Source organism: Grampus griseus (assembly GCF_964374135.1).
Source record: "Grampus griseus genome assembly, chromosome: 5".
Classification (NCBI taxonomy): domain Eukaryota; kingdom Metazoa; phylum Chordata; class Mammalia; order Artiodactyla; family Delphinidae; genus Grampus; species Grampus griseus.
This window is the reverse complement of record NC_138998.1, coordinates 143,645,952-143,668,190: the sequence shown is the minus strand read 5'-3', so window position 1 is coordinate 143,668,190 and position 22,239 is coordinate 143,645,952. Positions and strand designations below refer to the sequence as shown.

General features: G+C 55.2%; 1 protein-coding gene across 1 annotated transcript in view; it reads right to left on the bottom strand.

Annotated features, from left to right (window-relative positions):
• Window positions 1-2,493: 2,493 nt before the first annotated feature.
• DIP2A (disco interacting protein 2 homolog A) overlaps window positions 2,494-22,239 on the bottom strand; it is a gene marked incomplete at its 3' end in the record, with an annotated part of 90,720 nt that continues 70,974 nt past the window's right edge. The window contains exons 26-38 of the mRNA XM_082654181.1: window positions 20,256-20,379; window positions 15,229-15,350; window positions 15,011-15,122; window positions 13,740-13,849; window positions 13,106-13,236; window positions 12,365-12,533; window positions 11,901-12,071; window positions 9,960-10,021; window positions 9,332-9,389; window positions 7,160-7,234; window positions 5,713-5,887; window positions 5,064-5,187; window positions 2,494-4,508 (exon numbers count right to left, since the gene is read on the bottom strand). Of these exons, the coding sequence (XP_082510307.1) occupies window positions 4,256-4,508; window positions 5,064-5,187; window positions 5,713-5,887; window positions 7,160-7,234; window positions 9,332-9,389; window positions 9,960-10,021; window positions 11,901-12,071; window positions 12,365-12,533; window positions 13,106-13,236; window positions 13,740-13,849; window positions 15,011-15,122; window positions 15,229-15,350; window positions 20,256-20,379 (1,686 nt within the window). The remainder of the gene's footprint in view (window positions 4,509-5,063; window positions 5,188-5,712; window positions 5,888-7,159; window positions 7,235-9,331; window positions 9,390-9,959; window positions 10,022-11,900; window positions 12,072-12,364; window positions 12,534-13,105; window positions 13,237-13,739; window positions 13,850-15,010; window positions 15,123-15,228; window positions 15,351-20,255; window positions 20,380-22,239) is intronic.

Genomic DNA, 22,239 nt, shown 5'->3' with positions numbered 1-22,239 from the left:
AGCTCATGGAGCTCGATATCAAAAAAACAAACAATCCAGTTAAAAAATGGGCGGAAGACCTAAATATACATTTCACCAAGGAAGACGTACAGATGGCCAAGAGGCACATGAAAAGATGCTCAACATCACTAATTATTAGAGAAACGCAAATTAAAACTACAATGAGGTATCACCTCACACCGGTCAGAATGGCCATTATCAAAGAATCTAGAAACAATAAATGCGGGAAAGGGTGTGGTGAAAAGGGAACCTTCCTGCACTGTTGGTGGGATTGTAAATTGATACAACCACTATGGAGAACAGTATGGAGGTTCCTTAAGAAATTAAAAATAGAACTACCATACGACCCAGCAATCCCACTACTGGGCATATACCCTGAGAAAACCATAATTCAAAAAGAGACATGTACTACAATTCTCATTGCAACACTATTTACAATAGCCAGGACATGGAAGCAACCTAAGTGTGCATCGACAGACGAATGGATAAAGAAGATGTGGCACATATATACAATGGAATATTACTCAGCCATAAAATGGGACGAAATTGAGATATTTGTAGTGAGGTGGATGGACCTAGAGTCTGTCATACAGAGTGAAGTAAGTCAGAAAGAGAAAAGCAAATATCGTATGCTAACACATATACGTGCAATCTAAGAAAAAAAAAGGTCATGAAGAATCTAGGGGTAAGACGGGAATAAAGACGCAGATCTACGAGAGAATGGACTTGAGGATATGGGGAGGGGGAAGGGTAAGCTGTGACAAAGTGAGAGAGTGGCATGGACATATACAAACTACCAAACGTAAAATAGCTAGCTAGTGGGAAGCAGCCGCTTAGCACAGGGAGATCAGCTCGGTGGTTTGTGACCACATAGAGGGGTGGGATAGGGAGGGTGGGAGGGAGGGAGACGCAAGAGGGAAGAGAAATGGGAACATATGTATATGTATAACTGATTCACTTTGTTATAAAGCAGAAACTAACACACCATTGTAAAGCAATTATACTCCAATAAAGATGTTAAAAAAATAAAATAGAGCTGGAGCAGCCATTCCAGACGGGGGGCGGGAAAAAAGATGTGGCACATATATACAATGGAATATTACTCAGCCATAAAAAGAAACGAAACTGAGTTATTTGTAGTGAGGTGGACGGACCTAGAGTCTGTCATACAGAGTGAAGTCAGTCAGAAAAACAAATACTGTATGCTAATGCGTATATATGGAATAAAAAAAAAATGGTACTGATGAACCTAGTTGCACGGCAGGAATAAAGAGGCAGACGTAGAGAATGGACTTGAGGACATGGGGTGGGAGGGCGAAGCTGGAGCGAAGTGAGAGCAGCATTGATATATACACACTACCGAATGTAAATAGTTGGCTGGTGTGAAGCGGCAGCACAGCACAGGGAGATCGGCTCGGTGCTTTGCGATGACCTATCGGGTGGGATAGGGAGGATGGGAGGGAGGCTCAAGAGGGAGGGGATATGGGGACACGTGTATGCATATGGCTGATTCGCTTCGTTGTGCAACAGAAACTAACACGATATTGTGAAGCAATTATACTCCAATAAAGATTTAAAAAAAACCCTTGAGGGACTTCCCTTTTGGTCCGGTGGTTAAGAATCCGCCTTCCAATGCAGGGGACGCAGGTTCGATACCTGGTCGGGGAACTAAGATCCCACATGCCGCGGAGCAATTAAGCCTGCACACCGCAACTACTGAGCACGCGTGCTCTGGAGGCCGCACCACAACTAGAGAGCCATGCGCAGCACAGTTACTGAGCCCGCGTGCTCTGGAGCCTGTGCGCCACAACTAGAGAGAAGCCCGCGTGCCGCAACTAAGACCCAACGCAGACAAATAAATAAATTTTTTAAAAGAATTAAAAAAAAAACACAAACGAGAAATTAAAATGACCACAAACACGTGAAAACATACTCAGCATCACTAGACATGATACTTATTTGACTATCAAATTGACAAGGACTTATTTATTTATTGCCGGTGCTCTCAGGCTGCCAGGAAAATGCTTCTCCCACGCTGCCTTGTGTGCTTCCGAGGGCAGGGGCGCCCAAAGCTTCACACCTGGCACGAACTCTACCTGTAGGAACTGAGCCCAAGGCAGGTCTTGCGTCTGAACACACACCCGCGAGGAGGTTCACGGCAGCACGGCTGAAACGACACTGACACCGAGCGAGTGAATACAAGCTGCATGCAGTCGAGCCCCCCTCCCATATGACACAGTCATTAAAACATTTAGAAGAATATATGTAACAGATTAAAAGTCTAATTTATTAACTACAAAAGCTGATTATAAAATTATAATAATCGATCCTAATTTAGTAAAAGTGTTTTAAAGGAAAAAATAAATCCTTGAAAGGATTTACATCAAGTACTAATGCTGTCACCACCGAGAGGTAGGATTATGGGAGATTTAAATTTTCTTCTTTATACTTTAATGTGCTTTGTAGATTTTATGCTGTAGCTTTTATATCCAGGAAAGAAGAATGCATAATAAAATACATCGTATTTGGGGTAATTTTAAAAACCTTTTCACACATTTCAAAATGCAGAATTACAAACAGTCAATAACTTTATTAACATAATGATATAAAAATTTTAGTGTGATATACAGAATTCCCAGAGAGTAATTTTAAAACATTTTAATGCTTCTTAAAATCTTAATTTACAAGACACCTTGTCTTACTGCCACCGACCTTTCAATACAAAAATTTTATAATATTTGTTTGTTATAAAACTACAACATACAAGGCTGGGTAGTTCTTCCCCTGCTGGCCATTCTGCTGTAAGGAATGCCCATTAGTCAACTCCTAGGACCTCTGTATGTCAAACAATAAATTACACAGATTACGTACACAATTACAAGAGGACTATGCAAACTCCAGTATGTTGTTACCCACCACACTGCGGGCCAACGCCGCAGGCCGACAGATGCCGGGCGCAAGCCACCTGGAGCCGAATACGAGCCACACGTGAGAGCTGGCCCAGCGAGCCGGGCCTTTTTGGTGGAGAACGTAAAGTGGTAGAGAATTAGTAACAACTTTGTGAGGCACTGATCCAGGCGAATTCCAGAAAAGCCTGGTTGTTCTAGGAAGCATGCACGATTCATAAACTTTCCCACCCTCAGTCCCTGACAACTGGTAACATACTCTTCATTAGTGATACAAAAATACTCTGTCTTAGATTCGAGCTTCACTTCCAATTCTTAGAAGTAACTAAAGGATATCACGTTTTCTTCTTTGATTTAGACTTACTATAATATTATACCACTCAGTCTGGTCAAGTTAGAATAAAATAACTGAACATGATTTGGCCAGATCTTACAGGCACCCAACTCAAAATGCAACAGCAAGGGGCAAGGCTCTCCTGGGCTGGGCCCCTCGGCTGCACTGCCGGTGCTCAGCAGACATCACCGAGGACGGAAACCTCACCCCACCGGGGCTTCCACATCTGTTGACGTGGAATAAAAATAATAATTCAGCACACTTCCGTGCAGTGAGAAGACCTTCTACTGTGGTTAAGAAAACAAGCACTTCAGTTGAAGAGCAAGAAATCAGAAACTTAGAAAGTGGTTTAAAACTCAATGCTGGTTTATCTTTCCAAAACAGAGCACCTCACCTGACAGCCCCAGATGGCCCCTGTCGAGCGTTAGTGACCACACAGGCAGACAGCCGTGCACACCTGTTTCAAGAGAGGAAGCATGTGCGTCCAGGGCCTGGTCTGGGGCCCAAAGGTGGGCAGGGCGGCCAGGCCAGGCTCACTCCTGTCCACCAGCCTTTCTGGGCTCCACGCTCTCCTGTGAATCAGAATCGAAACAGCTGTACTTGGGCCTCAAATTCCTCCTAGCATAAATTCTATATATGAACTCGTCATTTGAAGTGGGAAAAAACATTTGAATTTCTAAAATTGAGAACTGTATTTTCAGCCTAAAAAAGTGCAGACTCACACCTGCCGCTCCCGCAGCGCCCACACCAGGCCTCTTTCCCAGTCACCCCATCTGTTAAAATACTGACATTCATGCTTCTGTAAATGTCCTTGATAATAAAAAGATTTCTTTGAATAACTCAGGAAGTGGTTTTTAAAATGAGATGGACCTGTAAGAGCATAGGAGGCGGGGCACCGTGCTCCCAGGGCCTGGGGTCCGCTCCCTGGGGGCTGCAGATGCTGCTGTGTTTTCACACATCCTAGCACCTCCGACACGCCCCGAGGGCCCTCTCAGGGCTGGGGTGTGAGCTGTGCTCACATGTTGTAGGCGACGTAGATAGGATCCAGCTGGTCGGCCAGGAAGCCGTCACGCAGGTGCATGCGCTGCTTCTCCCCGCGGGAGTTGATGGGGATGACACCTGGGTCCACGATGACCACCACGCCCACCACCAGGTGATGCTCCTCCAGCACCACATTCGTCACCAGGGCCACCAGGTCCAGTGCATCCTGTTCCAGTCCATCCAGCTCCACCACCACCACCAGCAGGTTGGTCCAGGTGAACACGGCACTGCAGGGAGAAGGCGGACGGTGTCACACGGGGTCGGGCACAGGCTCTGGGGGCTGGAAAAGGGCATCAGAAAGAGACCAGTGGAAAAAACCAAAGTAGGTTCACTGACGTCACCCTCCTGCTCAAGGTCAGTTACAATTCAAAGGCCAAGTTAAGTGTGTTTTACAGGAATATCTATTCTAATTAAAGTTCTCGCTAAGAATCAAGAATATGTGATGTCGAAAGCTGTACCTTTCCCAAGGCAAGCTCCCTAGAAAGTGAAGAAATCCTGAGTCTTAACCATTTAAATTAGGAAATTCATGTTAAAAGCTGAAGCATTTCAGGATAACCATGGAGCTCTCACGTTTTGCCTGTGCATTTGCGGACAGACTCTTAGCTTAAGACTGATTAGGAAGAGGAAAAACCAAGCACACCCAAACAAGGGGTCTCTGGCCCGTGATCCCAAGAGCGTGTCTGGGGTCTGCTCCTGGAGAGGCAGGTGGCTGCCTCACCCGCATGGCCGAAGTGCCTGCCCTGGCCCCGGAGAGCTGGGTGACAGGCGCCCCAGGCCCTCACCACTCGGCGATGCTCCTGTGCGCCCGGACCACTGACGTCTCGATGTCGACGGGGTGATAGCGCATGCCCCTCAGCTCCAGCGTCTCGTCCAGAGACCCCACCACGTACAGCGCATCGTGTCGCTCTGTGGACAGCACAGTTCGCCCACCTCAGCACGGCACGCGGTGCCGATGGCTGGCGACTCAAACCTTGCCTGACAACACCCTCCTGCTACGCTCGGCCCCCTGAGATTCAGAGAAGTTACGCCCATGTCTGAATATGTATTTAACAAAAACTTTTGCTATCTCTGGAAACGAAGCAGCAGCTACAGGGGCTCCCAAAAGTTCTGATGGCATCTGGCCAGCGTGCTGTGGCCAAGGGACTTTGAAAGCTTGGGGGGCCGTGTGGGGAGGGCCCAACAGATGGCTAGCGAGACGCGCCCACGGCTAAGCCTGGGGGGCCCACAGCCTCTGCCAGCAACCCCACATCCTCCACAGAGGCTGGGGTCCAAGACCAGTGAAGGAAAAAGAGTAATTTTCAGAGAAAACCGTGTCAGGGCACCTAGAGACACGAGCTCCTAGCGAGGGGCGAGGTGAGTCAGCGGGGGCCCCCAAGATGCCACCCGCATAGGGCTCAGGTGCCAGTATGGGGCTGCACAGGGACCCCTCACCTCCACTGGCGTCGGTGAGCTCTGTCCTTCGGAGGAATCCCAGGAAGCCAGTCCTTGCCCAAACGGTCTGCGTGTCTCCGAAACTCAGCCGGGCACTGAAGTGGTCGGCGTGGAGCCCCTCCTCCCCGTAGACCGTGTAGTACCCAGTGGCGCTGTGCGGGCTACTCACCCAGACCTGGGGGCCCAGGGGACGAGGGGGTCAGTCGCCACGGTGCCCGGCACAGTCTGTGCCGATTCACGGCAGCAACGCCACAGCACACGGGGGTGGGGCGGGGACGGGGCACTCGAACTAAGTTACAACAACAGGCATGGAAAGCAAGCGACTGTCCTCCTTCAAACGAACCGTTCCCCTCCTTGGACCCCGGAGAGACGCCTGTGGGACAGCGATGTACTGGGAGCAACCTGCACGTGCACACGCACACAGGGCCAGCGAGAGTCGGGGCGCAGACCCGCCTGCACGTGGGCTAACGGTGCCCAGAGCGTCACGGGCCCCCAGGGCACCCTTCTAAAGCCAGGGCCCTCCAGGACCCACAGGCGGCTCCCGACTGACTACCAGGCTCTAGGTATCCCCCAAAAGCAGGGTTCGAAAGAGGAGACAGCGTGGCCACATGGGTCCCGGCCTGGGGCAGACCTGCCAGGACTGTCTTGGGACCCACTGCTGCCCTAACAGGCCTGGGCCCAGCTGGCCAGGAAGGGGGTAGGGTTGGGGCGAGGCCCCAGGCAGAGCACACCCAGCCCTGGGACTAGGACACCTTTCCTGGCCGATGCGGCATGAGCCCCAGGTCCATCCATGCCCTTGTCCCAGCTGGTCAGGGGCCAGGCAGTGTGTGTGGACACCCGTGGGTGCTGCCCTCAGCAGTGCAGGATGCTGGCCCCCAGGCCCGGAACTGGGAGCTGAGACCATTCCCACCGAAACAGACCAGCCTGGGCACCCAGGCTCCACCTGCCGTCCTGGCCACCAGGTACTGGGTCCCACCTGTCCTGTTACTCTAGACCAGGTGCTGTACGCAGGCATAACAAGGACCCCAGCACAGCCTGTGTCCTGGGGCAGTAAGGAACCCCCTGCCCCGTGTCCCCAGGATGGAGAAAACCACCCCTCTTAGCTACGGGGTCTGCCCCGTGCTGTCCCTCACTGGGGGCTGCAGGAACTTCTCTTCAAGGGACAGCTGTTTCCTCCATGGCTGCTGGCTCCTGCGAGGCTCCTTAAGCCACCCAGTGCCTGCAACTCAAGGTTTCCCTCTGCTAGTGGGGTAACAGGATGGGGGGCTTCATCCCAAGGGCAGGACCCTGAAATCCTACCCAGGGACTGGGTCCAGGAGCACAAGCACTGTGGGGAAGGGTTCCCCAAAGCACGTGCGACCCCAAAGGTTCAGAACTCCCGAATCCGGGGCAGAACGGGGAGGAGGGTGAAGAGCAGGTCCGGGGCGCTGGGGCCCCGCCGCCTCACCTCGCCCAGGTGCGAGTCTCCAAGGGGCCCTCTGGTCTCGCTGTGGGCAATGATGACCTTCACTCCAGGGAGGATCTGCAAGGAGAACCGTGCTCCGGGTCAGAGGCAGCACGGCCCTCCTGACTCAAGTGCATCAAAACAACGTCCTTCGAAGCTGATCCAAAGGATGGGACACGTACACGGGGGTGATCAGGTTCAGGAGCCAACCTAAATCTACTTTGAATTTTAACAGGAGAGATTTTAATAGAGAAAAATAAATTCTGAATCCTAGCAAAATCATCCAGTTCCTGAGAATGGACCCTATTTTGGACGGCAAGAGGGGTCGAGGGGGTCCTTCCCTGAGGCCCCTTGTGAGAGCTCACGAGTGCCGGGGCTCCACATGCCTCGGCTGCGTCCCCCCCTCACCCCGGCCCCCCTGAGCCTTCGGCTCTGGATGGAAACCTGGCCCCCAAGAGGCCTTCCTGCCCCCAGACTCAGAGTGGAGCAGCTGCTGAGCACGGGCTCCGGGCCCAACAGGGGCCGTGGAGAAGACTCCAGGGGAGTGTGCCCCGGGTCCAGGACCCCCGCCGGGACTGTGGGGCCTCACTGGGCTCAAGTCAGAACACCTGACTGCTCCTGGACACCTGTTCTGTGTCCTCAGTTCCCCAGGTATAAAACGGGAGATGACAGTGGAGACCTGCAGGCAGTGGAGGAAGGGACGAGTGGTCACAGGAGGTCGCCGTGGCCGGCGCCAGACCCTCCTCTCCTCGTGCTGCCTCTACAGCCCTGGTGGGGCCGTTCTGTTTCCCCAGATGCTGCTGACCCTCCGACCCCTCCCCGTGTGGCCCACCCACCCACCCAAACCCTGAAGTCAGAGGTCTTTCCAGGACCCAGGTCTGTCAGCGCCAATTTATCATAACAGAGAAATACGGGGGGAAAGTCCATCAAAAACGGATGCAGAGCCACGTGTGATAGGAAACAAAAAGGCACCAGAAAGAATTAAGAATTGCGTTTGCAGAAAGGACAACGCGGGCTGCACACAGGGCGTTTCTGTGTGCGTGGGAAGGACAGGAAGGGAGCCCTGGCCTGTGTCCACACTCCCCTCCTCCAGGGTCTGTGCCTTCCTTCCCAGGCCCCACGCCTACCTGCCCACGAGAGCGCCCTTCTCCTCCTCCCCTCCCCCCAGTGCAGTTCCCGCACGCAGGCCTCCCCGTGGCCCCAGGACCTTTACGCCAGCTGAGCCTTCTCCCCAGGTCTCTGCTCCTCCTCTGGGGCGGCCCCTGCTGGTGCACAGCCCCCGCCTGCTCCTCCCTCACATTCACCGCGGGCTCGTCCTGCGCTGCTGCCCGCGGGCACCTCCCCATCTCCCTGGGGACAGCTGTGGCGTGCGCTCGGGCAAGTGCGAGCAGAGCAGGGGCTGTGCCGAGCCCTCCTCTGGTTGTGCAGCTGCAGAGGGAGGCCCAAGGCCGGGGCCGGGGCGCAGGCCTTCCCCCCACCATCACATTGTCTGACGGTTCCTGGGGGCCTTCTTCCTTCCTCTGAACCTCTCCTGCTTCTGAGAACTCCTGTTCTCCTGGCTCTACGTCTGCTGGTCCCTCACGGTGGCTCAAAGTTTTTCCCTGGGTGCCCTCAGGTGGTCTCACAGCCCCACCACCTGAGCCCACTCTGGGCCCCTGAGATTGCACCAGGCCTGGACTGCTTTCATGGTAAACTGCCACTGTGGTGGGGACCACTTCCTGGCTGTCACCTGGACCACGGGCTGAGTTCTTCCAGGCCCCAGTGCGCTGCTCCAGGGCCGCCATGAAGGCAACAGGCGCCCCGTGGCCTCAAGACCCAGCAGTGTAGTTCCTTCTAGATCTCTGCACCTGAGGTCCTCCCTTTTGGGAACTGGAGCTCAGATGTAGACATAAAGACTTAGCAAGTGTTTGTGTGTGTGTGTGTGTGTGTATGTGTGTGTGGTGTGTGTGTGTGGTGTGTGGTGTGTGTGTGTGGTGTGTGTGTGTGGTGTGTGTGTGGTGTGTGGTGTGTGTGGGGTGTGTGTGTGGTGTGTGTGTGTGTGTGTGTGTGTGTGTGTGATTGCAGCGAGGAGAGGCCTCTACGTCAGCCCAGCCCAGCCCAACCACAGGGGTCTGTGCTCATGGCGAGCACCTCCCAGGGACGATGCAAGCGTGGAGGCCCAGTCCCCTGCACTACCTTTCCAGACTCTGTCAATGGCAGACTGTGCGGAGAACCCCGTTCCACCAAACGTACCCTAAAAATTAACAAGGGAAAAATTTCAGAATAAAATTTACTACACAGACAACAATCTCTAAAAAGGCAACTCACAAGGTAGTCAGAAATTGATTATCACTGCGACAGCCAGTCCGTTGACAACAGCCAAGCCTTTAGCCTTTTGATCAGGACCTTGCTGTGACCTTGGAGCAGTGACTTCGGGTGCGTGGTGCACCAAGCACTGCTCAGGGCAGGAGCTGGCTCTATGTCCTCGGGGGGCCCCTGGCCAGCTGGCCTCGCCCCCCGGGAAGCTCCACCATGGTTTACCTCAAGCTGCATTTGAGGATCCAGAACTGGGATCCGGCTCCAAAGATGGGAGGGACCCCGACCCGCAGGTACACACCGTGGCCCCCGGGACATGTCTGCTGACATGATGCCTCTGTCCTGCCCAACGATGGGCTTACTTGTTTTCTACCCCATAAAAAGCCACGTGTCAAATGCTCGGTCACTCTTGGAAGGTCATTCCCTTCCTGGTCGTGGGAATGACTGATCAAGGGAGGACAGGGATGCAGGGGAGGCCCAGGCTGCCCGGGGGCCTGGGTGCTGTTACCTGTCATGGCGCAGTGCCCTCATGTCCACGTAGACGGTCGTGGGGTCCGGGCCGGCCGTGCCCTGCAAGGGGAGCAGCAGAGGTACGTCCACTCGGGCCTCACACCGTGGTTTCCAGGGGCATCGCCTCCACACGGGTGCAGCTGGGGGACAGCTCCTCCGGCCCTGGGGGTGGGGTGGGGCCGGGAGGGCAGCTGCTCTGCTCCCAGCAAGAGTCTGCCTTCCTGCAAACATCTACAAGGCTTGGTACCATCGAGGGAAACCTCCAGTAACACTGAAGGAAGATGTCAAGTCAAACAGTTTCACATTTCAGTCCTGATAGCTCTATTCCCGCTGGTCTCTAAGAAAACACTGCTATGGGTTTTGAGGCATTTCCACTGAGCCATGCTCGCTCCGACCTAATTCTCCTGAGGACTGAGCACGGCGAAGCCCCACCAGGGATTTGCCAGAATGACGTCCTCACTCTCTCTCCTCTCATCTGACAGCTGACGTTGGCCCTGATTACAGGACAGCACGTTCCTTTTCATTAGATAAGGAACATCAAGTTACACGGACACTCTGCCCCAGCATCATTCTCTGAAGATCCCAAAGCGACCTATGTCTGCCCTGGAATGAAAATGGAAATTTTTTCATTGAGACTAAACACAGCCCTTCCTCCAGAGGCAATTGATTAAAATGAAGGTTAAATGCTTCTGAAAATACTTTCTGTCTTAAATTCAGTTACAAAGGAGCTTTTGTAATATGTCAAATAACGTCCACTGTGAGCAGAAGAAACACGTATTTGTCTGGAGTTCATGAGAGGCCACGTGAACTCATGGGAAGCACAGAGGCACCTCGAGGGCGAGGTCAAGGTCGTACCTGCTCAGCCAGCTTTCCCAGCCAGTTGGGCGGACAAAGGAGGCCAGCAGAGGGAGACAGGGAGGAGAAGCCACAGGAAACACAGAGAGCACAGGCACGTGAGAAACACAGCTGAGAGAGAGCAAAGTGCGTCACTGCATCTCAAAGTGCAAACCAAGAACGTCCCAGCAAGACTTCTGCTGCCCACGTGCTGATAAGCAACACAGATGCCATCGCGTTTCCAGGAAGGAGGGGCCGGGCTGCCAGACGCTGAGCAGACAGAAGGGCTGCGCTGACAGCCACCGACCCTGCGCCAGCAGCCGAGGTGCAGTCGCACTGTCTACAATGGGAGGACCTCACGAGGGACCACCCCGCTCCTCCTGCCACTCAGCAAGGGTCCAAGCGAGATGGTCAGCCGTCTCCATTGTGGAGAGGCTGTCGCAGGAACACCAGGACGACAGGATGCCCGCCTCTGCAGTCGAGACCCTCCCTGTGTCCGGCAGGCACCGGCCAGTGCGGGCTTGGGGATGAGGAACTGTGGTTCCCCTGAGGCCTTTCCTCCCAACAACTCCTGAACGTGGGTGCGTGAGGCATGCAACGTGGTTTAGAAAGAAGTGGGACTGAGGTACTAGTAGGAATCTGGAGAACAGGCAGAGTCCCCTGCATTCAGCAGCAGTAAACAGCGCTGCACTGGAGTGAGCTGTTCTGAAACTTCGTTTCCTTTTAATAAGTAAAATATCTTAATGTACCAAAAAGGAATTCTGGGCAATATAAATTATCACACTCGTTAGTGTTTCCATTTAAAATTGCTAGATGCCTTAAAAACAATTAGGTTATTCTTGCTTTAGAATATTAATTGCATACCATGTCCAACTTAGAAATTCTTCCAGATAATAGTCACTGGTCAAAAACATTTTGATTTTTTCAACTAAGTCTTTGTTCATCAAGAACAGAATATCTTTTAAAGTAAAATGCTCAGCTCTCAAAGCTAACGTGCTATTTGGAAAACGCAACATCAAAGGCTGGGAGGACCAGAAAGTACCCAAGGCCGACGGAGAAGCGCAGCGTGTGCACGTGGCGCCCAGCGGGAAACCCTGCCGCCTACCTGGAGGCAGATGGCCACGTTGACCCTGCAGCCAAACGTGGTGCTCACAGCGCGTGCAGGCAGACCCAGGTCCCTGAACAGCTTGGAGAAGGACTGTGTGAGCGCGATCCTGGGCCGCTCCTCGGCCACCACCATGCAGGTGCGCACGCACGACAGGTTCACGCCCTTCATCTGTGGGAGGAGTGGGCGCACACCGCCGGGTCTGAGCGTAAAGGCCAAGCTGCTCGAGCCCCGCCTCCTCGGTTCTGTCTCCCCCGCTCCGCCCTCTCAGCTCCGGCCCCTGAGGCCTCGGCGACCCGGGGTCGGGCCCACCCTGCCCTGCGCCCACCCCCCTCTCCTCCCAGGAAGTGCACCATGGGTGTGTGTCGGAGTGGGGAGCTCACAGCAGGGGGCGGGGCGCCCCGGGAGGGTTTTCGGCTGCTGGGAGAGGTCCGGGGCTCTCTCCAGGCCCGGACGGCACGCACCCTGAGCACCGCTGTCTGCGCGCCCAGGCCCCGGGCGCACATCTCCATCACCGAGTAGGAGCAGAAGGTGACACGGGCCTTGTACTGGCTGACAGCCCACAGCCACAGGGACACGTTGGTCTCCAGCTCCGGCGGGGGCACCAGCACCGACTGGTGTCCCGAGTAGACACTGCGACAGCGACAGGGGCGGGTCAGCACGTGTGTGGGCGCCTCTCCCCTCAAGGACACTGCCCTTCCCGGCAGAGCCCACCCTTTCTGCTCTGGCCGAGTGGGGCTTTCAGTAGAAAACTTGGGGGCGCAGGTCCCGCCACCAGCACTCAAGGATCCAGGGTCGCTGTCAGGGATGGGCCAGCCGGCAGGGACGGGGTTCTGCTTACAAAGATGGGTTCCTACTTCCCTGTTCTGGATGGAATTAGTAGTAACGGAGAGTGTGCACTTAATAAGAAGGCATTTTTACTCTTTTACTCAATTTCAGACCCGAACACCAACCCACCAAACACCCACACAAACCAACCCACTCACACATGTATCCTCTGCTTGGTGGGCGTCAAAAATGTACCTTAGAAAGGGGGCGTCTGAAGAAGCAATTCAGCTGGAGGTGGGGTAAGGAGTGGGGGGGTTCTACCTGCACACTCACCCTCCACTCCCCTGCACACTCAGCTCCACTCCCCCGCACACCCACCCTCCACTCACCTGCACACTCACCCTCCACTCACCTGCACATTCTATCTGCACACTCACCTGCACAGACACCACAGGGCAAAGCCGAGGCCACAGTAGGGGTCGAGGCAGATGGCGATCTGCCTGGAGGGGTACAGCTCACACTGCAGCTTGATGGAGCGGCACAGGGCGCTGGTGGCTGCGTGCGACATCTTAAGGGGTGAAAGGAAAGCTCTGCTCAGTGATGTGAGGGAAGAGGGAGGGCTGACGGCAGTGCCTGCTGCCCACAGCAGCCGGACACCTTCACTTCCCGAAAGGGTGGCTGGCCCCAATCCCACATACACCAATCAGTACCCAGGTACGGCACACTAGGAATCTTCTAGGCGAAAGTTCAGGGTAATAGAGACCTTTAGTGGAGCGTTTGGTGCCTGCTAATGTGACAGACTCATCCAAGTCGCCTGGTCCTCGAGGCCAGATAGTCATGAATCGGAAAGTTTAGACGTTACCATAAAACACTAAAATACGCATCACTCTCAGGCTAACCTAATCCTGGGGTATATTGGTATTTAACACAAACTTTAAGGAGCAAAACTGCTGCTTTAAGCTCTGGGAGGAGGAAGGGCCTGCACAGACCTGCAGCCAACACCCTTCTGCCCTTTGCCCGCCCACTGTGTCAGGGGCCGGAGTGCAGGGGAGCTCCAGCCAGAGGACCCACCTTCACACCCGCCAGGATCCCCGTGGTCGACACGCTGAAGTCCAGGTATGCGAGCACGTCTGGGGACGGGGGCCTGAAGATGCTGGCCACCTTCTTCTTGGGTATGTCATCTGTCGGTCAGGAGACATGGGTGGCGTGGATGCTAGCTCAGGTTCTCGTGGGGAGAGAGGAGACAGGACGCACCTGGGGAGCTGGGGAGCTCAGAGCAGAAGTCAGGCTGCGGGAGAGCAGGCCGCGTGTGCACGCAGGGAAGGTCACGTGGAACGGACCCTCGCAACCACGCCGAGCATGTGGGGATGGGGACAGGGGACGAGGTGGACACAGAGGGCTGGAGATGGGCCGAGAGAGCCCCACAGGAAAGCTCAGAGGAGCGGGGACTTGGCCAGGGTCCCAGAGCCTGTGGTGGCGCCAGGATTACCATCTCTGTGCACAGTAGGTGCTAAGGATGGGCCCCCAGGGCTCTGGGCGCTTCATCGCGTTCCTTCAGGACCATGAGATGGGCACAGCACTGACCACGCACAGGTGGGCACAGGCGAGGCGAGGGCAGGGAGCGGGTGAGGTGAGGGGACTCCTCGGAGCCCAGCCAGCCGCCCTGGACCAGCTCCCCGTGCCTGTTGCTGGTATCAGGCAGGTGGCCACTGACAACACGGTCCCTGACTTCCTCTCGCGGGCAGTGCCCTGGTGGGCAAGGACAGGCACCTATACCCACCAGGTGCGATGGGGAAGGAGGGACCCCTCTCTGCTTGCCGGCTGGCACCCATGTGGCCGTGCGCCTCGAGTTACCGATGGAGCCTGGAGGGTGCTGCTGGTTTGGGGTGTCTTGATGGTTGACCCAACAGGCCAAGGCAGAGGGGGCCCACAAGCATTTCCTGGGGCGCGGGAGCACACACCCATGATGGGGACCCAGGACGGGTGTGTGTGTGCTGTGGGCACCGTCTATGTCCCCGCAACTGCCAACCGCTGCGTGGGCATGAAAGGCAGCAAGGGGAGCTCGTCCACAGGCGCCGGGCCTTGGAAGGACCTCTGCTCCCCACCAGCCGCCCTCCGTTCTGCGCGTCCGGCTCTAGGCTCGAGCTGGTGGACACAGGCTGTCAGGCACCCAGCCGGCGAGCCTCCTGTTAGTAGCCTCTCACCATTTACTGAAGCTGCTAAGCTGCTCTTAGCCAACCTTTATGTTTACGTGGCGACAACGCAATTCCTACAACAAAGGAAGGAAAGGGGGCTGATCCTGGCGGGGCCAGCGAGCACACCAACGCAGCGAGGACGCGCACCTGTATCTAGAATGGTCGGCCAGGTCCTGACGTCCACGGCGGCCAGTGCTTCTTTGGACCTGAGCAGCCGCGTGATGGCCTGCGTCGTGAGTACGCACGCAGACTTGCTGACCTGCAGGGCACAGGGGTTGAAGGCACAAGTGAGACTCGGCGCCTGGGAGTGAACTGCACACGGGCCCACGGTCAGGTCCGCCCTGCCGGCCGTGGTGCCTGCCTACCTCCACAATCATCTTGACGGTGGGAAGTGTGGTGGCGAGGTTCTGGGGGTGCGGGGGCCGCACAGTGACGGGCACGCAGCCACAGTACAGGCAGCCGTAGAAGGCGGCAATGAGGTCCACCCCTGGGGAGACACATGGTCAGAGGGCGTCAGCGGGTCAAAGGCTGCTCTCCACGTCCAGGGCCATGGATCCACGAGAAAGACCAGGGGCCTCACCTGCTGTGCTTGAATAAAACCACCCTCCTCCACACTAACGGTGTGCACTGAACAGCGCTGTTACGGAGGGACAGAGAGCTACCCCGCTGCAGGTCACCCCCCGCCCAGACACAGGGAGGCCAGGAGGGCGGGGGGGTGGCGCAGTCACGGCCCAGAGGAGGCCATGGAGGGCAAGTGGGCGAGCTGCCCACCCCGGAAGCCCTGCACCTCTCGCGTGCATCTGCGCCCTGACATGGGGGCCCTGGCCTCTTCTCCAGGGAGGCCCACACCCCTGGGGATGGGCCAGGATGTCCCTGCCCCGCTCTCAACCCCGCGCCACAACGTGGGACCACTGGCTGCTCCTTCAACTCTTTCATGTGTTTCAAGTTCGGGGGGAACTGTACCACACTTAAAACCCATCTTCCCCTCTTGAACTCAGTCCGACTTGAGGACACCTGAGTCCCACACCCTGGAGACTCCTCCAGATGTTGTCCTCAAATCACACAAGGCACTGCCTGACAACATCTGGCTACCAGACACCAGTCTCAGGCTGTTTTGATTCCAGGGTCAAAATAAATACACAACGTTTAACCCAGCTCACGGGTTTCACCAGATTACAAGTTCACGATGCTCCATCAGGGCCAGGGGTACTCAGCACGGTCATCTTTACGGGCCTGAGCCCACCCACCAGGGACCACCCAGGAGACAGAGCCAGCAGGCAGGTCGACACGCGTGTGAGCATCCTCACACCCAGCAGGGCCACTCTGCCCAACGCGCCACAAAGGTATCACCAAACTGAACACACGAAAGCACCATCAGCAACTCACTTCCACGAGCTCATGCAGCTCCTGCCGCCCCTGCGTGTGCATCTCCTCTTGTCCTGGCATCACCAGGCGAACATGCGGGGCAGCCCTGTCCCTGCCCGCACCCCACCTGCAGCTCCCAGAGAGTCACCCCAGGGCCACACACCCCTGTAAGGAGAAAGTCCTGGCCCCTCACAGTAAATCAGGGAATGCACAACACGTGCGCACGCGCACACACACACACACACACACGTGCACACACACACACACGTGCACACACACACCGGTGTGCATCTGCAAAACTTCAAGCAGGGTGGGATCTGCCCTCCAGCTATTCATTATACTCTCCACCTGCTGGTAAGGTTGTAAATTCAGGACTTCAACAAGCATTTTCCTTTATTCACTAAAAATTTTTTATAAACAGTGTCAAACATGCCCCAAAGAGAGAGAGGCGTTGGGCCTCCTTCCGTCTTTTCTCCTATTCTCCTGTTACTTCAGCAACCCTCACCCCCAGCATGTCCTCACGCTGCACGCCTGCAGCTGCAGCCCGGAGCCCCTGCATGGCCGTGGTCCTCCCAGGCTCTCTGCCGGGTGTGGACAGTGATGGCCGGGGGTCCCGAGCGGCTGTGTCCCTGGCCTCATCTCGGCCGGGGAGATGTCTGCCTCACACTGAGGCCAGGGAGACGAGAAGAGTGGGAGCTGCAATCAGTCCTGGAGAGAAATGACCGCACGTTCCCGGGACCGGAAAGAGCAGCGTAACTGTAACGCCAGTGGGAGCCCGAGGTGTCCGAGCCGCCACGCGTCCACGTCCAGAAACAGGCCGGGCCGCCAGCTCGCCCTGGCTGCCGGGCAGGGAGCCCTCCACGGCAGCGCCCTGGGAAGAGGCCCCCAGATCTCACAAGCAGAGAGAAAGTGCCCAGCACAAGTCGTGTCCTGCCAGACACACTGAAAAGAGACGGTACCCAAAACCTGAGTCAGGAGTTCCAGAAGCATGAAAAAGAGGGAGAAAAGGCAGTAACGAAAAAGAACAGTTTCCTGAGATGAAGATTAAGTGGGCAGGAAAGTGAGAGAGGACCTAGACCCAGGCGTTTCCCAGTAAAATTCCTGAACTAGAACCAACAAGCTTCCAGGCAAAACAACAACAGACTTATAAAGGGGGGAAAAAAGAAAATCACCTACAACCCTGGGGAAGCACCTGCCACGCCAGAGAAACCTGTGATTCCTGTTCCAGCGAAGGCCCAGGCCGCCCAGGAAAGGGAAAGGGAAAGGTCTTCCGAGTGCCACCACCCGTGCACCAGACGCAGGAGAAGAGCATCCCCTAACAGCCAAGCAGCAAACTCCCAGAACCAGGACCCCAAGACAAGGCAGGAGAGGCAGAGCGGGCGCCGAGCGGGTGAGACGAGCTATAGGGGCCACACTGGGCAGAGTGAGGGGATTCCACAGGAGCCACGTGGCACCGGAGGGAGCCGGGAGGGCTGGGAGCCCCAGGAGGCCCAGACATCCCGACTGGGGAGGCGCAGGCATCTTGTTCCCACAACTGTGGGTCTGATCAGAGAGCAGGGCGAGGGATGGAAACCGTTCACCCACTCACCAGCGCCAGTGAGCAGCCATGAGGGTTTGGGGCCAGCAATCCAGCCCAACACAGAGAGGCCCACGGAGTGGGGCTCGGGGCTCAGGGTGCGGGGCGCAGAAGGAGACGGGAGGGGTGGGGGGTCCGTGCGGATGGCCCGGGGGCCAAGTCCCACCCAAGGTACAAGGAAAAGAATCAGGGGCAGATCGTCATCTGTCCAGACAAGGTCAGCAGATAAGAACTGCAGCCCATTTTAACATGTGCTAAAATGCATTAAGAAAATGATGCAAGATATGAAAGAATAACCAAAATCAGAACTAGAAAAAAGAAATGAGGAAAGAAGTAGAAATTATAAAAAAATCATTTCAGAAACGAAGATGGAACTAGAAGGAGCCCAAGAGCAAACAAGACAATGGACACAGAAACCACGAAGAGGACAAGACTGGAAACAAAACGGAGACACTCCTGGGGAAAATGACAGAGAAGACCTAACACGTGGGCCACGGGAGCAGTCAGGAGATGCGAAGAAAATCAAAGCAAGGGAAGGGACAGAGAAAAGACTACGGTTCTAGAAAACTTCCTTGAAATTAAAAAAAAAAAAAAGATTTGCATCTTCTTATTTAAAGATACCTTATACATTATACGGCATTGATGGTATAGTGGTGAGCGTAGCTGCCTTCCAAAGATACCTTAGGTAAGAGAATGCCGCCCTGTAATAATCAATGTTACAACCATATGCCGGACTTTAAGAAGGGAAAAAAATGTCCTTTTGGCACCTAGAGTAAAAAGGCCAGTGACTCATAAGAGGAAGAAAATTAGATTATCGTCAGACTTGATGCTTAAGGCCAGGAGAAAATGGACACATATTTGAGAGGCTCAAGAAAAGAAAATGTGAGTCAGGGATTTTTTTATCTAGCAAAAACAACTTTCATTACGAAGTGTACAGACTGTTACCAACAAGCAAGAACTCAGGGGATACTGTTCCAATGAACCTTCCTGAGAAACCAATTAGAGAACCAGCGTGGCAGAAAGAGACTGAACGCAGTCACTGGGACGGAGGGTGAGGAGAGGCCGGCTTTGCAGGCCCCCAGCCCCACCCGCCCCGGTGACACAGAGAGCACAGCTACAGGGAAAACGGGTGGAGAAAGCACGTGTGAAAATATTTAAGCTGCTTTCAAAAATCACACAGGTGGTCACGTATTACTACCGTTATTTTGGAGATGCTGCTTATGACACAGGATAAAGCAAGTGAGTGATCTTGGGATATTTGAATTCTATCGACTCCCATCCTGGAGAATCAGGATTCTCAGTAGGGAAGAAGGGAGACACAGGCGTAAAGCAGACAGAACGTCAAGAAGGGTTCAGTAAAAGCCTGTAACCCTGAATCTGATCAGGTGCAGCAGTATGAACTCATGAGGCACTGCCTGTCTCCAAGATATAATTATTATACTCATTTTAAATCAGAGCTCTGTTCAAGGAAAGGGCCAACGGCCAGCGGCCAGCCCAGGAGGGACGAGCCCCTGGCCCAAACTGGTGCTGTGAACACCAGGCTCCACGGAGAACTGGCCGGGGCACCTGGTCCCAGCAGACAGCAGGAGGCATTAGGACGGGAGGTCACACCCGAGGACGTGGGAGCAAGCTCCCACTAGGGTGCGACAAGAAACAGAACTCATTTCATTGATAGAAGGAAAGAAGCAACACTTACTCTACCTTTCACAGCCGAATTCTACCACTGGGTGACCAGATACTAATGAGGGCAAGTGTCTGTTTATAGTTTACGGCTGATAAGTGAAAAAGAAAGGACAGAACACCACTATTTAGTGACCCTTAAAGCGTTAATGAACGCGGGACAGAGAATGTCAATGGCTGCTAGCGTGCTAATTCTGCAAAAGAAAGAAACAGCCTTAGGGTCTTGCGAGGGAGTCTGACCCGGGGTTCCCTGTGGGAGCCCAGGAGCAGCCGCCCGCCCGGCGGCATACACGGAGCCACTCCAGACGGCGGAGACGCTCCAGGGCCACAGAAGAGATGGACAGAGGGCAGCCTGCAGGTTAAAGGAGACTTAAAAATATATCAGATTTAAAGAAAATCGGCAGACTAAACTGTGATGACTAGGACGCTCATCTGGGTGATCAAACTATGGAGAAATGGAAGAAATGGTGACCACAGAGGTCAGGACAGAGGCTACTGTTGGAGAATGGAGGAGGTGGTTGGGACGGGAAAAGCAAAGATCCATTTCTCGACCTGGTTGGTGGTTACAAGGGTGTTTGCTTTCTAGTAATAAAACAGAGGGGAGAGATGCGGGAAGAACAGCCAGATGAAGAAAGCAAACAGAAAGGAAAGGCTGCACTAAGACAGGCAAGAGTGGACTCACAATTACACACAAGTGCTCACAGGGGTGGAGGCACGCGTGACGGGAGCGCAGGGTGGGCACGGGCAGAGGGCAGGCCGGCAGGTCCTCACCTGGGGGGTAGACCAGGGCCACATGGGCCCCGGTGGTCAGCCTGGCCTTCTCCATCAGAGCAGCGGCCACTCTCTCGGCCTTTTTGTGCAGCTGGATGCAGGTGGTGGTGCTGGTGACTGTGCCCTAGGAAAGCAATCGTGGGCACTGCTGAGCGGGGGGCAGGGGACGACCCATGAACACTCCGCGCACAGCCCGTGTCTGAGCCCCTGTGGTCAGGAACCAGGACAGGTGCCACTCCAGACCCGTCTGCAGTCTTCTCAGAGCCTGGTCGTCCACCACGGTCAAAGACTTGGCGACTGAAGAAAACCCTTTTGGCCATTATGATAAAATATTTTAAATATAACAGTAGTATAAAGAATAATGTAATAAATATCCAGTTTTTCATTACCTAGTATTTTGCCACGTTGTTTCAATGTCTCTTTTATAAAATAAATCATCACCACTCTACATACACCCCCCAATTCCATCCTCTCCCTCCTTAAAAGCAACCCTTATCTTGAATATAAACACTCATAAGCAAATGAGAAACAGTAAATACAGGCCCCTAAACTGAATCCTGATGCATGTTCAGGCACCGCAACCACCAGGTCCCGGGGCCTGGGTCGCCGCAGGCTGCTCTTTCAGGGAGCCTAGGCGGACGAGTGGCTGGCGGGGCGCCCCGCACCTGGGTCTCTGCGGAGGAGAGCTGGGCCAGGGACCAGCTCCGAGCTGACCCTCCCTCCCCTTGCCGACCCGAGTCAGGCCTCACAGCTCTCTCGGTCCTTCTCAGGAGAAGTACGGCGCCACTCGGCCTAACCACCACCGGCCTCCAGGACAGCGCGGCGCAGCGTCCAAATCCCTCACTGCTCCTTGGCCGAGGCCGCACCACGCAGGTCCGGGGGCTTTGCACAGCTGGTCAGACTCTCCTCACACCCAAGCCGAGGTACAGAGCGCCATGCCAGGCACGCACCGGGAGCCCAAAGGCCCAGAGCCCCCCCAGTCCCCAAGGCTAGGGGCCACCTCGTGCCAGGGACACCACCTGCTAGGCACAGGCCTCCTCCCGGGTCGAAAGCCGGCATATCCTTGGAGACCTAAGGACAATTCAAACCTCAGAAGGTTGACAAGCCAAAAGAAGTGCAAAAACTTACAAGTTTTTGGAATGCACCTGGAGAAGGCCAGGTGGTCTTCTGTTGGTTCCTCCTGAGCTCTGAGCTTTAAAGACGATCATGGGGTCTTCTGGGCTGACTGTGCTCCTGGTGGTGTCTCTGGACACGCCCACCCACAGCCCCCTCCTCCCTGGGAAGTGCTCCATCTGCACAGGAGCTCAGCCCCCACGCAGGCCACCCTCGATCCCGCGGGCCTGCCTCTGACCCCCCCTCACACGCGTCTACATCCCCACGTCCTCTTCTCTGAATGGCCATCTCTCGCCTGGACCACGGCCCCCTGGCCCGCTGCTCCCACCCTTGCCCTCTTACAATCCAGAGGAGTCGCTCGGAATCACGGGCCCCATCACACCCCTCACGGCTCACGCCTGGGGTCAGCCCAGTGCCCCGGCCTCGCCGCCTCACAGCCCCGGCCTCGCTGCCTCACAGCCCCGGCCTCGCCGCCTCACAGCCCCGGCTGCACTGATTTTCAGCTTCTCGCCATGAGCTGACTTTATCTTGGTCAACTGTTACTTATTGGCTTTAGAGTTCCATCAGCCACAGGAAGACTTAATTCACTGTCTGGCGAACAGGGGCCTTTTCTGTCTTCTTTAACACTGTGTATGTAGCAGGCAGCAATCAATATTTTTGAATGAAGGAGCAGTGGCCAGTAATGAGCAGGACTGAAAGCCAGGCTGGTGTTTCTCTTTCTGTTGTTTTTTGGCTGCACCATGCGGCATGCACGATCTGAGTTCCCCAGCCAGGGACTGAACCTGGGCCCCCTGCATTGGGAGTGCAGAGTCTTAACCACTGGACCACCAGGGAAGTCCCAAGGCCAGTGTTTCTAAGACGTCAGAGCACA